The sequence below is a fragment of the Centroberyx gerrardi genome, chromosome 1 (genome assembly GCF_048128805.1).
Source record: "Centroberyx gerrardi isolate f3 chromosome 1, fCenGer3.hap1.cur.20231027, whole genome shotgun sequence".
NCBI classification, from domain to species: Eukaryota; Metazoa; Chordata; class Actinopteri; order Beryciformes; family Berycidae; genus Centroberyx; species Centroberyx gerrardi.
Genome location: NC_135997.1, coordinates 27,067,022 through 27,081,728, shown reverse-complemented (window position 1 = coordinate 27,081,728; position 14,707 = coordinate 27,067,022). Strand labels below are relative to the sequence as shown.

The following is a 14,707-nucleotide window of genomic DNA, read 5'->3' as shown; positions in this document are numbered from 1 at the left end:
GCTCTGTGCATCGTTCAATAATACAGAGGAATGATTTTGGTGTGTATTTTATCTTTTTTTGTCCAAAGACCAGTAGTGTTGCTGTGTCTCGGGTATTGTTTCCCACTCAGAATATGACGTAAACCAAATATGGTTGCCATGTGAATAAAGGGAATTGCTAGAGAATAAAGGGAACTGCCAGAGATAAAATCTATGTTTTTGTGATGAGTATTTTTTTTTAGAAAATCAACTTCGTTTCAGGTCTGTACCAGATCGGTCACTATGGTAACGGCTATGCTCATGCCGCATGAGGGTAAACAGCAGGAGGAGAGCGCATGCGGGTGAGCCAACTCCCAGACCGGAAGGAGGGCCAGGTCTTTACTACTGAGTGATATCACTGAATTGACAATCACTGAATTGACAATCTTTGGTTTAACTTACCACAGGAGCAGCAGGTGAAGCAGTTTGTGTGATACAGGTTCCCCATGGCCTGGCAGGCTTGGCTGGCTCCATATACACCTTTCCCACATTTGATACAGATACCTGTTGGAGAGAAGCCATGCATGGTCAGTTTTTTACAGTTCTATTTTAGCCGTTTAGCTGACGTTGTGTTGTCCAGAGCGAATCACAATGTATGCTACAGCAGAATAAGTGTATCCTCGATGGTCAACATTACAGGATGTGTACTTGGACCAAGGGGTTTCTAGGAATCACGTCAAGCACTTTTCCTTCAGGAAATTTCAATATCATAAAAATGATACTTCATTCTCTGGTTCTACAAGCTTAAAGTTGTGTGATGTGCATTTGAGATTGTGGTGCTGATGAACTAGCTTGTACCATCCAATGAACATACAGTCAGCCACACTGTTAGCATGCACCACAGCAAACCAAATAAATACTAGACACACAAACTGCTACCAAGTTACTTGTTGCACAATCAAAGCTTATCTGCCAAAAAGCCAGTGCCTTCCTTTAATTATATAACAGTCGAATGAATTTTAATGACCAACCTGCTAAAAATATCATTGTGAGCTATTTTTCAAAGACAGATTTCATTGCTTTCCCTCTCTGCTGCTTTTGATGTCCAGCTTCTGGTGACCAACAAGGCAGTGAAATGCAAAGATTTCTTGGCATGTCAAGCTACAAAACTCCCAAATTGTATCAAATAAAAGCATGAAGCAGACTATCAGAGTGGTGTAATGGCTATAGAGGTACAGCCATGCATTTTGCTGGAAATAGAGGGCATCATTCCAAATTTCAGTGATGTCAATGCTCTTAATTTATCTGGAATATTTCTACAAAGAATTTCTATTCTGTTTGCATAATTCTAACTCTTACTGCTGTAACTTTCATGCATTACTATAATGTACTGTACTACGCATCAACGCCAAGGCGCACCGCCACATCAGGAAAGTTAACGATTATATTAAAATGCGCTGACAGGAAATGCAGTGGGTGTGAGGGGTTGTCAGGAAGCTCTGTGTGGCATAATGAGGGAGTGAGTCAGCAAAAGATAGGTCAGGGACTCTATGTCCCAACAACTTTCTGTGCCTTTACTTGTTACCAGGGAAAAAGCTGACTGAGCATGCATGCTCCTTTTCAGCAATGTACTGCTTCACATTCATACCAGGGTAAGAAATTAACTTTTCTTCCAGAGGGCGTTTTTGGCCCCTCGGCACTTTGGTTGTTTTTGGAGGCAATTTTATTGAACTATGAAATAATACATTTGCATTGCATGTTGGCAAATAAGCACTCGATTTGTACCACTAAGATTTGTTTTAACTTCTTTCCCACAGCTGGAAACTCGCAGCAGGCCTTACAGAAGAAGATGGTCCATCTTCAACCCATCGATTGCTGAGTTTTTTTTTACCATATTGGTTGTTTAATTTTTTGTTGATGCAGTAGTTTGTGTGGGGTCGGCATGTTTTTCTACAGCTAGCTGTGAGGTGCTAGAATTTTGTATTGCTTCAGGCTGCGTAGTCGGCTCTGATCAAAAACCACTGCATTTTTCTTGCCCAGAACGCACTGGAAAGAATCCCCCAGTCATAGGCTCACATCAAGTCACAGGGGACAGTAGTCGACAACTCAACCAAAAAAATGTGAACAGGGCGAAATGTAAAAAAGGGTACTTATAATTATTAGTTATCATTTTTTGCCCACTCAATTTAAATTTTAGTTCCATTTTATGAACTTAGAACAGAATTTTACCCTAAGCCCCTGCTAATTTCTGACCCCGATTCATACTGTTCCACACATTCATGTCTGGGACCTTCACAGTACAACCACACTCTACTGGAGTTTAACTGCCTTGCTCAAGGGCAACTTGACAGAAGTTGTTGAGAGAGAGGAGCTGGGGAGCTGGGGAGATTGTTACTCGTTCACTTTCCCCACCTGTCCCGAGAGTCAAACCACTGACCCCCCCGATCACAAAGTCGCATCTCTACCCTTTAGGTTACTGTCAACCCCACAAACACAGTGTGGTGAACGACTGATGCACTGAGAGGAAAACACTCAATTATCGACAGGTACGTGGGGTAAATGAAAATCTCTGATCTACTTACAAGCCTGAACTATCCAACTATAGAGTACCGTGACCTTTAGTAAGGAAAAGAGATGGGGGGGGGGGGGGGGGGGGACACTGGCTTAAAACTATTTGGACGTAGCAGCAGCAGACTAATGATCTTCAAACTCTCACGCACAAGACTGCCTCCGCTGGGGTCACATTCCACAGGGAGTGCAGGGTCAAAGCCTGGGTGGGGTGAGTCCAGGGTCACAACGCCTACAGGACACAAGATCCCAACAGGGGAGCTGGCTTGCTCGCTCCCCCCCCCCCCCCCCCAAAACATGTGATGATGAAAACGAAGGAAGTGTCACCTCATCGACAAATTATCATGAAGTTCCAGCTTTGAAATGAAAACACATTTCAGGATCGTTTCAGAGCGAGGATACGCTCGGTGACGTAATGTTGGAATTCCTCGTCCTTGGTTATCTGAAGCTATAATTTCCCTTTCATAACAGCGTGAATGCAGTCCATGACATTGTAAAAACAGATAAAGGACAAGGGTACAGGAAAACCATGCAAAGGTTACGTGTTTTCCCTTTAAACTTGAGGCGCTTGTAGTTCAGCTGAAGCAAAGTCAAATATTGGCATTTCCTAGTGCAGCCTAAACTCGTGACTGCACCCCTGCACTCAGCAAAGATAACGGAAGAAAATGAGTGCTATTCATTGCGATAAGGAGGAAGGAGTTAATGTTAAATCATCTTAATTGACTTAACAACTTCGCCAAAATAAATATCTATGATGGCAAAAAAAAAACAGTGTCTTAGAACGTAAATCTTAATGTTTTCACCTCCCCACATACTGCAGAACTAGAAAACTACTCAGTAAAATCTGTTAAATTGGCAAGCATAATAAATGTTACATGGCTTCTTGCAATGAGAGCCACAAATCGAAGTTTACTTGACTGAGAGCGTTCAGTGGCATTTTGCGAGCGATGGATCCTGAGCCTGATACACAACAATTATAAGCTTGTCTCAGCTGACAGCAGTTAGGCTCTGATTAGACGGTCTGCCTGGTCATCTGGAGAACCACCAAACCCATGCAGAGCTCCTCGGCCCCGAGCGCCGTCCTCCATGTTCATACAAGCCGTTTCGGTCATTTGCAATGACGACAATGAACAAAGTGAACAAGCATCTTGCTTTTGCTGTAGTAATACTTCACAGATGATGAATGCTGAGTGTATACTGGTGGAGTAATATGTATAGTCTGTCTATTGTATGCCTTCACTGTCCCTTTGCACTGCATGTATGCAAGTTGTCAATTGTCTCTGCCCCACTGCCACCAAGATAAATTTCTTTACTTTTGTACTCTGTGAATAAAGTGATTCCGATGCAGATTGTGGCTTGTAATGTAAATGTTATTCAATGTCAGTCACCATTACGGTCTTTGTGTATTGATATCTCTACTGAAAGTATTATCATCCTGCCCCCTGTGACCCTCGTACACTGAGCCCATTATGTAGCTTTGAGACCAAGGTCTCTCCCAGCTATCTCGTTCCCACTCTTCAGCATTCCAGTGTGTATTTACATGGGCCATCTGGGTGCATGCCGGGTACAGCTAACCTGCTACGCGTCTCTCTTTATGCCCATGGTGATAGCGAAAACAGAAAATATTTTCAGTCAACATGAGTCAACATGACTAACATAATGACAAAAATACTAAATTGATGTTTATATTTGGTTGACAAAAAAAACAAAAAAACACTCAAAGGCACGTACATCCGAGTATCTCACAGGTGCTGGACAAATGAAAAAGTAATAAAAAGTATATTCTGCAGACTACTCTAGTCCCATTTGAACATGTATTTACCAATTACCAACTATGTTAATTGTCTAATTGCATGTTAATTGCCTAATGATCTAATTTTTTAATTTGGTTTACCAATAATCTAACAAAAATTTGAATGGGGATGTCCGACTAGAGGACAGGTGTGTACCCAGATAGCATGTTTGCATGTTCTTTCCCCTCTTAGCCCCATATCACCATGTGTATCTATTGTACGCACTCGCCTGAAGCGTCTACATTATTCAGCTGCACTGATAGCAAAAGTGAGCTTTTTATAACTGTGTTGACACCAAGCTGGGTTGAAGCAGCATTTCTACCTCTCTCCTTAGGTCTTATTGTTATTTCATCATTCTATGGTCATAGAAATATTGTCAAGGCCCTTTGGCTTTGACCCTCAACCCAATGCCTCAAATGAAAATGTAAAATGTTTTATAAGCTGTTATATCCATTTTCTAAATTGCTTCTGGTTACAACTATACTGCAGTTTCTCAACTAAAGGACAGATAAAACTATCAACCATATGTACACCAGACTGTAGACACTAGCCGACATTTGTCAACATGGAAAGTTTCTTTGTCGTGAGAAACCAGATTTGAAAAGACAACTGTAAATAGGGACAAATAGAGGTCATAAAAACCCACATGTGATTTGTGATGATTTCCAGACCAATGGTAAAGAATCCTAAAAGGTCTGTTGAGTAAGGATGTGGTTAGTATTTTACAGGAGAACAGGGAAATCACTGAAGCGCTCTTATAAATCTAAACAGGATCCTGAATCTCTGGTGTACCCATGGTACAGCATGTCCATGTGGTAAGGACAGGATGTAGTGCTGGCGCATTCGCTGGGGATAAAAATAAAACAGCATCGTTTGTACCAATGCACTGATGCACAGATATTCCAGTACCTTTGGTAACTTAACACAAGTGTAAAAATCAGCCTGAATTCTTCCATTTCTATGAATGGCAGCCTACATGAAACCTTTATGAAATATTTTTGAGCAATTGTTCAATATTGGTTTGTTATTATGCTCTTGAGAAACAGGCTTTCTGCGTCACACTCATATTAATGAGTGGGGAAGTCTGATATATCAGGTGATGAGCCATTAGGCATATGGTGTGTAAGTCAATTCAAAAATAAATGAAAATCTAGTATGTTATTTTTGAAAGAGGAAAATTAGGGCCATGTAAATGCATGTGAAAGATCAAGCAAAGGAAAACCTTTGTTTCAAATTCAATTCTGTGATATGCAAGATCACATAGGATTAGAATGTCTTAGATTAAAGTATAATAATTAATTTGAGCAAATGACGTGCACAGGCTGCATGTAAGCTTACAATCAAACAAATGGAGGCTGAAGTTCACAGTAAGTTATACAGTGATGAATTGCACTTTCCTGTTTTGTGGAACCAAGTGCTGCCAAATACTAGAATGCTTCTGCATTTCTTATGCCTGGGAGTGATGCAACTACTGCAGACAGAGCATATACTTAGCATATTCTGTCCCTCCATCTGAAAACAAGGACGGCCCTGGATGGTGATCCTATATACAGTAGGTAGTTCAATGGGTACAGCATGGAATAACACTGCCAGGGTTTGGGGTTTAAGCCCCACTGTGGTCACCTATGATAAAAAATAATAATAATGTATGCACTCATACTGAATGCTTTGGATCAACAGGAGAAACACTTGAGTAAAGGAGTGATACATAGTATATTGAAAGCTGGTGCTTAGGGTGTTGCATCCCTACTACAGAGTTCCAGACACATGTAGAATCAATGCCATGGCGCTTTGAGGCTTGTGGCGACCAAACGCCCTATTAATACACTTTAAATTGGTGTTTCCTTTATTCTGGCAATTACCTGTATATTGAAATCATACTGATACTGCAGTGTGAAAGAATGCAACATCTGTATAAAAAAGGCTGTAACTGGGGCATTCAACAGGTCAATGAGAAATGTCTAGCAGACAGGCCTTAAGCCTGAAATACTACATAATTTGAGGAGATTGGTCTTCACTTGTAAATCCTATAGGAAATATTTTCCCATTGCAGAGCTTCTGAGAGTGTTTCACAGCAGATCAGAAGGTATTATAGACTTGAAACTGAAGATGAGACTTTAAAAAATATTTCAAGTCATACTTCAATTACAATGTCTGTCAAAATAATTGCAATAGGATGCATTTTTTTTTTTTTAAGAGGAGTCATAAAGTGACGGTTGTGCAGGGCAGGGCGGTGTGCTGTTGCCCACAAGTCAGCGTTTGTGTGTGACAGGCATGTGCATGACTACTGCCATTATAATTCTGGGCAGGTGATCAGACTTGACCCCCACCAACCATGTCTGGCCCGCCAGCCAGGATCGTGTGCCAAGTGTCTGGTGCTGCCCGACTCCCCACTGGCTGGTTAATGAAGGGCTTCGCGGGGGAGTCGGGGCGGGGTGGTGGGGCGGGGTGGTGGGCTGGGGTGGGGGGGTGGGGCGGGCCCGCTCCGCAGCTTCAATTGCAGCCTGTGTCGGGCCAGCTGTTGATTCACAGCTCCTTCGCCACCACAACAAACAGAGGCCACACAGGGGCCGGCAGGCAGAGCAGAGCAGAGCAGTGTGGGACACTGGCAGGCAGCGCTGGGCCTCCAATAAAGCCCCGGCGATCAATTTCTCCGCTGTCGCTACGGAAACAGCGCTGTCTCTATTGGCCCTGGTGTGAGGAGCTTCTGTCTGCATTCTTCTCTTTCTCCCTTTCTCTCTCCATCTCCATCTCCCCTCTTTCCACCCCCTTGCTCGTTCTCCATTATCTCTGCGCCTCTCTTGCTCTCCCCCTCTCTGTCTTTCTCCATTTCTCCCTCCTCTCTTCCTTCCTCCTTCTCTCACCTGCTTCTCTGGCACAAACGAACGGCCCGTCTCAGCCTCACTCTGAGCAAGTGCACCGGCTACAAAACAAGCCACTGTTCTCTGACTGCAGCCATTTGTCTAGCTGCTAATTCAAAGGTGGACAGCAACTTCCCCTGTAGGCTTTCTCTAGCTGTGTGTATTCTGCTTTTGAAGCAAAGATATTTGGTCTCAAGGCCATTAATCACAAGAAAAGTATCATAAGGCTCATTTCTGGAAATCAGGCAGAAACCAAATCTTAAAAAAAGTTGAAATGGCAAGGAGAGGTTGTGCGCCCAATAGTGAATGTTTTTATCCAACAGCCTTATAATACCATGAAGGCGTATATTTTCAGTAATAGAAATCAAACCCCTAACCCTGGCAGTGTTCATGCCATGCTCATCTCACTGGGCCGCTACCTAGAGACCATCCTCCAGAGGTTGACTGCAGAGTTCATTTTCAACAAAGCAAGACCACTGCGCTGACGGAGCGAAGGGTATCTGCTCTGTCAGAACAGAAGGTTCCATTCAGTACGTGCAGCGCTGTGTAAACGTTAGCTCTGCCAAGACAGAAATTAGTATTGCCCTGCAAAAAGCACTCTTATCTGCCACAGAGGGACCTGTTGTTGATAATGCAGCATGCGCAGGTTGCAAACAGACCTTGAAGAGATGACAAATCTGCGCCTGTTTCTTAAATGAAACCCTTTTTACACAGACAGCAGGCAGATAGCATTTATAAGTATTGATGAAAAACACCAACACTTTGCAACAGGTTGTTTTTGCAGTCAGTAAATTGTTGTTGGTTCAACCATTACCATTTTTTACTTTCAGTAGGCACTCAGTGTTGTGATACAGAGGAAATGTATGACATTTCATACTTGCTATAACCGCTACTAATAATGCTACTACGCATTTGTACAAAAATAGTTGCTGTTGTTTTTATCTAAATTAACTGGTAAAGAAACTGGAAGGAGTTGGAGAACACATTACTGCTGTCAGCTGAAAAACATTTAATGTTGAAGGAATCTAAAAAGCTTTAGTTTTCAGTTTGACAACCATGCATTTTGGAAATTGCTTGGACTTGTGGGTCATGAAACTTGCTCTATCTAGAAAGGACCATTTAAACCTTCAGCACAAGTACAAACATGAAATTGCAGCTCTGAGTTTGTTTGTTTTTTCTGTGACAGCAGTGATACAGAGCTCGCCCAGAGACCTGTGAGGCCTAAAATGTTCCTTGGCAGGGCAGGTGCAGGGGTCAGGGCCAGAGCATCAGACCCTCACCCAGGGACCTGAGGAGGAACAGTATGCCAGGGGGAAACACATTGATCTGACTGGCCAGGAGCTGAGCTGCTGTGACCAAAGCAGTGTTTTAAACCAATCAGGGACCAGCCAGTTTATGAACAATCTCTGTTAATACACCTGTAAGTCTAATATTCCATCTTCTCCTTTATCAAGCACTCAAGAGAATTGCCTATTAAATTAAATAATGAATGAAATAATTGATTTGGCTTCTACCTACAATTAGGGAGGATGGTAACATCTTAATGAACCTTTGGTTGGTTTAGGGGCCATGGTGGAAGTTCAAACCCAACCCTCATGCAAAACAATCAACATATTATTGAGGGGTTGTGTTCTTTTGTAATTTAGATTGAGTCTAAGTTCGAAATGTGAAAATCACAATGACTTTAATTTTCTTATGCTGAAATAGATTCAGCGACACTGTGGTATTAGTTTTGTTTATTGACTTTTTTTTAGTTGATTGCAAATTCTAATAGACCCCCAAATACAAATGTTTGAAAACAAACTTCTTAGACTTGCCATTACTTACCAAAGTATTCTTTTTTCATGTGCATCTCTAACTCCTTTTCTAGCTCCAAGGTGAGCGCCTCCAGCCTTCTCTCCGCCTGGCTCGGGCCACTTTCCCGGCTCGGGGTCACCTGGTAAGGCAGTTTAAACCTCTGGCCGGGGGCAGCTGCTTTCGAGGACATCCCATAACTAAATGACGACGGAGAACCCGCGGTTATCTCTGCGCTCATCCCCGTCTGGGCCGACTGCTGCTGGGGCTCTGGCATCGCCGCAAGCCCTTGGAGATGGACGCGACTTTGGATGCCGTTGGAGTCTCCAAATTCCTGAAGCAGCGTGTCCTCGTGTAAACTGGTTCCCAGCATCGAGGACCTGGGTGAGGGCAGCTGGAGGTCCGGGTAGGTGCTCATCGACCCTCTGGAGCTGCGGGAACTTCTGGAGCTGTGGCTGGAGATGCTGGAGCGGGGGCTGACCACGCAGTTCGCCGTCGTCCCCGGTCTCGCGCTCCCGTCCTGGCTGCAGATGCTGGAGCGGGGACTCGCCAGCGGTGCTGCGTGTAAAACTGCCCCCTCCAGATCATGGTTGCCCATGGGCCCGTATCGGGAGTCAGAGTAGCTAGATCTCGGGCTGGTGGTGAAAGAGTACTGGCTCGCCGTGCTCGACCTGGGGCTGGTGTGCCTCTGGTCGTAGCCCATGCTGATGCCGCTGGTGCGGTTGCTGCTGGGCTTGCTGCAGCAGTCGTAGCTGTTGAGGCTGGCCCTGGGGCTGGAGTGTTTACTGGTGTCGCTGGCGGTGCTTGCATAGCTGGATCTGGGACTGAGGACGCTGCTGCCCTCGCAGTGAACCATACTAGACCTGGGGCTCGTATACCTGTCCTGACCCGGTACCACCAAGCTAGTACGCGGGCTGCTGATGCTCGACCTCGGGCTGGCATGCTTGCTCTGCTCTTGAGAGGACAGAGAGGATGCCAGGCTGGACCGCGGGCTGGTGGCGTTGTATCTCCCGTCATGGTTAGTGGTAATGCAGACACTGTTGCACCTGTTGCCAGGCAGAGATACCGGTTTGTTGAGAGGCACGCCGTCGAAGGCAGAGCCGGTGCTGTACCTGTGGCCCTGCACCTCCAGAGAGTATCTCCGGTGCCTCTCGGAAGCGCCGCTATAACACGGCAAAGCCACTTCGGATTTGGTGCAACAGCTCTCCTCATTATAAACTGCGTCTCTTTGAGGGGCACAAAAATCCACAGGCACGGTCCGGTTGCCGTTCACGGGGCGCACCGGAGCCGCGTTGTACACTTTATTCCCAGACGTGTAATTCTCTACTGTGTGATGCTGCTGGTGAAGCACAGAGGTGCCATTCATTGGCTTACTTTTATGCTCTGCGACTGCCGGAGCCGAAAAATCCAAATCGGGGTTAATCACCAAGTCTCTCCTTGCATTGTACATCCCATCTTTATACGCTTCATATAAGGAAAGGTCCTCCATCAATTTACTGGCCCGGAGTCCCAAATCTTCCTCATAATGCTCCATGTTTTGCTCCCGAGGCGAGAAACAAGTTCAGAGAGTGTGCTCCGCTCCGCGAGCCAAACTACCGAGGACCGGAGAGCACTAATTGCATTTCACATGGAAATCAAAACAAAACGCCGCGTTACAGCCGTCGCTCATTTAGCAAAACCACCGATGTACTCAGAAATCTCCTCTGTGTGCCGCATCGTCTTCTTCTTCTTTCCCCCTTCACCGAAAAAACAAACTCTTTCTCACAGTTTCAGCCGACAGGGATACGTTTGTCAACTTCAGTTTTTGTTAAGTTGAAAGGTCTTTACAGTCAATGGCGCGCTGCGCGGAGGAATTTCCCCTTGTTGGTTTTGACTCCAGATTTCCCTTCGGGTCACTATTTCAGAAAATAAAGTAGGCTGGATAATCGGATGCACCGTAAATAACCACTGCGCAAAAGTTTAGGCACACCACTCGCCCGAAAATATACATAAAATGCAGTTTTACGCAGGGGACTCGTTTGCGTAAAAGGAATGCGGGGATGGAGACAGGATGCGCTGCGCCTCTCTGGAATGTGGTTAATGCTGCAGAGAAACAATGATTGCGACCAACTCAGCAAGGGGCTGCCGGCTCTGAAAAGAGAATAGTTTAGAGAGAAGGGGACGTCTGCATTCATCTCAGGCAGACTAAAACATCGCACAAAGCACGCCTCACCTGGTCCGACTTCTTTTACACTAGGAAAAAGCTTCGGTGGATTTGTAATATGGAGGCTAAACCCACCTAAAACTCAGTCACACCTTTTGTAGTCTGACACAATGTTGAAGTTACAAAATTAAGATTGCGCCCTTGCGAAACTGAACTATAATAACCGTTATAATTAATTTTAGAAGGATACAGTTCAATTATCGCAGCAAAACTATAGGTCTCTATAGTAATATGATAGGAATATTATAGTGATATCATAGGAGTTAAAAAAAAACAAAAAAGCTACCATGATGTACGCTAAGGTGTCTATAAACTCTATATAAAAATAAAGTACCTCAGTAAGTATACTGTATTAAGAATTTTATATAGGCCTAATATTAGACTATGTAAGAATTTTACAGTGATTTTTCGTTTGGGTACATAGGAAACAGGATTAAACTAAATGAGTATAGGGTCTTTCAATGGAAAGAAAACATAAATTAACACTGTAATTGGTTTGTTTATGATGATCATGAATGGATAGTTTGCCCACCTATTTATTTAGCATCCCATTAGTTTATGACTGTGATATAAATGGGGGCATATATGATTGAGTATATGGATATACTGTAGCCAAGTTAAGAGTCTGTAAGAAACCAGGCTTTTATTGCTCTTTGTTACAGGTCTTTCTAGATATTCTGATCACACTTGATCATTATTTAGTTCTCTCTATTTGTCTCTCATCCCATAAACCTTTAATAACCATATGGCAAACTCTAGATTTGGAATCAGAAGACAAGATTTCTAGATTTAATAGAAAGGCGATGTAGGTTACTGGAGATTAGTGCTCTCTGTTGGAAAAAGACACATCATTTCAATACTTGATTTGTAGAGTTTTATTCATTACAAATTTGAGAAAGTTGCTTGGTATTTGCTTATAGAAAAACAGGTTCACAAAAAAATGTATAATAGGTAATTACCAAGCTTTTCCCCCAGAGGTTTAGTTCCAAAACCCAAAAAGGTTAAAAGAGGTAGCAGTTGATGTAGCTTCTGACAGTGACATATCCTGGTCGACAGATCATCAGATTACTTTCACATGTAATGCCATTAGTATAACAATATCAAAAGGGAAAGTCCACTATTAAATGTGTTAATTTTGAGAAATTTTGAGTTATATCTACAGCCAGTTGCTTTCACAGGCAACAAACAATTACTCCAAAAAGTAATAGTCTGGAACACTTGCCACTAATGACTTTCTGGATCTTGACATGCAATTAAATGCGTCCCTAATTATTACAGATCAACATTTAGAGAGAAAACGTGTCCATGGACCTTGCCATTTTAACACTTGTAAACAGCCAGGTTATGAATCGGTCTTCACATGTAAACCATGAGAGAAAACATCAGAATGTTCCTCATCAACTGCCAACAACTGGGAGGCAAGAGAGAGCCACAGCAACAAAGGCAGCAACCAGCAGGCCGTCTAATAGCAGTTTTGTAAGGAAGGAGCTGTGATGCTTTTTCCCGTGGCCTCTGCTTCTGAACCACTGCACAACCTCATCCAGGTTGTGCTCCTGGGGCTCATAACCCAGCTCTGCCTTGGCTTTTGCCATGCTGAAGTAATGCGTCACGCCGGTTTTGTACACCTCTGTGCGTGTCAGCAATGGCTGGAAGTTATAGAGGGGGCCGACAAGGTGGTGAATCATTTCTGTGAGGAAGGCGAAGAAGTAAATGAGAGCGACAGGCAGGCGCAGTTTGGGGAAAGGATAGCCCAGGCCCTCCACCAGAGGTCTGAAGAACTCAAAGTTGTTGACGGGCCTGCCGTCTGAGATGAAGTAGGCCTGGCCGGCGGAGCGCCGCTGCCGCTGCGGGGTCAGGGCCTCGGCGGCGAGCTCGTGCGCCGACACCAGGTTGTCCACGTGGACGAACTCCACCAGGCTGCTGGGCTTCCCGTAAACAAACCTGAAGATTCCCTTCTCGATGTAGCCGACGATCCTGGGCAGGTGCCTCTGCTCTCCTGGGCCGTAGATCCCTGCCGGGCGCAGGGCGCAGCTTCTCAGCACGCCGCTGCCGTCCTTCAGCGCAGACCCATTGGCTTTCATCACCGCCATCTCAGCCACCGACTTGGTTCTGGAGTAGTGGTCTGGGTGGAGATGGAGAGGCAGATAGGGGAGGCTCTCGTCCCCGTTCTCTATGACTTGGCCTCCGAACACCACGTTGAAGGTGCTGGTGTACACCAGCCTGGAGACTCCCTGCTCCACACAGGCCTTCAGGACGTTCTCCGTGCCTCCGACATTCACCGCCTCGATCAGACGGCAGTTCAGCTGCTCCCTGCCTGACATGCCGTAGGATGCGATGTGGAACACACAGTCCACGCCGGCGACGGCCTTCTCAACTTGTGCGTATTCCCGTATGTCTCCCTGCAGGAAGACAACGCCCTCTGGCACTTCTTGGCTTGGAGGGGCGACATCAAACAGGATGATTTTGGCTCCTTTTTTATACAGAGAGCATGCCAGGCTACAGAGGAAAAAGGGTTATTAATGTACAATCTCACGCATGGATTCAAAGCATCAATAAACACAACTCATTCACTTAATAAGTAAGGGTGCACAAGGTAATTTTACAGCAAATAAACAGAATAATGTGTTTGTTTCATAGCTTTATCTTATTTTAAAAACGTATTTAAATCCACTTGACGACTCTTCTATGGAATGCAGTGGATCTCCTTAACAGTCAGCAAGCTGAGACTTGTGTGATAACGCCACCTTGTTGTGATCGGCAGTGTTACTGCAGCAGGCAACTCTGCAGTCTGCACGTCTACTAACTATATAAGTTGTATCTTTCTCATGAGAAATAGTCAATATGAAATGGTGCTTACCGATAACCAAAATACCCACTTCCCCCGGTTATCAAAAACGTGTCTGTTCGTGCAGTTCCCATTGTAGGAAGGCGAATCTGTAAAAAAAAAAAACACAAAAAAGATAGAATTATAGATGCATAGAAAAACGACTGTTTTCATTTTTAGACACACACTAGTACACAGAGTAAACAGCATTCCCACAAATGTGACAGTTAGTAGCCTACACTCTTCTGTCTTAAACTAAAAATCACTACAATATTCCTATAGGGACTTGCAGTGTTCATGGTGACCTTTATACGTACTTTCTGGTTGTTTTCTCATAAGTTATCACGTTAATATTTCTATACGATGATATATTTGTTGTGGTATGTGCATAACATCCATACAAATTTATTCCAGGATTAATGCTTAAGGTTAAGGTTTTTTTTTTTACGTAAGGGGGTAATTCAGCATGCAATGTCACCAAATCAAATGCACCAAAACGGCGTGCTCTGACATGAAGAGAACGTACATGAGGTAAAATCACAGCCTGGCCTGTAAAATATTAAGTGCACGTATTCAGTGTTAGTACCAACCTCAACATTAGCCGGGCAGAACGTGTGTGAAATATCTGTTGGGGTAACACCCTTGGGTAACACTCATGGAAGTATTATATTTCACTACTGCCCACTTCCTTGGGCGGGGCTACACG

General features: G+C 44.2%; 2 protein-coding genes across 2 annotated transcripts in view; both read right to left on the bottom strand.

Annotated features, from left to right (window-relative positions):
* The window catches only part of wtip (WT1 interacting protein), a 28,806-nt gene extending 18,047 nt beyond the window's left edge, over positions 1–10,759 (bottom strand). The window contains exons 1-2 of the mRNA XM_071897331.2: positions 9,008–10,759; positions 421–522 (exon numbers count right to left, since the gene is read on the bottom strand). Coding sequence (XP_071753432.1) covers positions 421–522; positions 9,008–10,508 — 1,603 coding nt within the window. The 5' untranslated portion in view covers positions 10,509–10,759. The remainder of the gene's footprint in view (positions 1–420; positions 523–9,007) is intronic.
* A 1,269-nt stretch (positions 10,760–12,028) lies between these two features.
* sdr42e1 (short chain dehydrogenase/reductase family 42E, member 1) lies at positions 12,029–14,107 on the bottom strand. Its single transcript, XM_071897343.2, has 2 exons — positions 14,035–14,107; positions 12,029–13,673 (listed from the first exon to the last, which is right to left on the bottom strand). The coding sequence occupies exons 1-2, from the start codon at positions 14,094–14,096 to the stop codon at positions 12,575–12,577; spliced, it is 1,161 nt and encodes a 386-aa protein (XP_071753444.1). The 5' UTR covers positions 14,097–14,107; the 3' UTR covers positions 12,029–12,574.
* Positions 14,108–14,707: the final 600 nt, after the last annotated feature.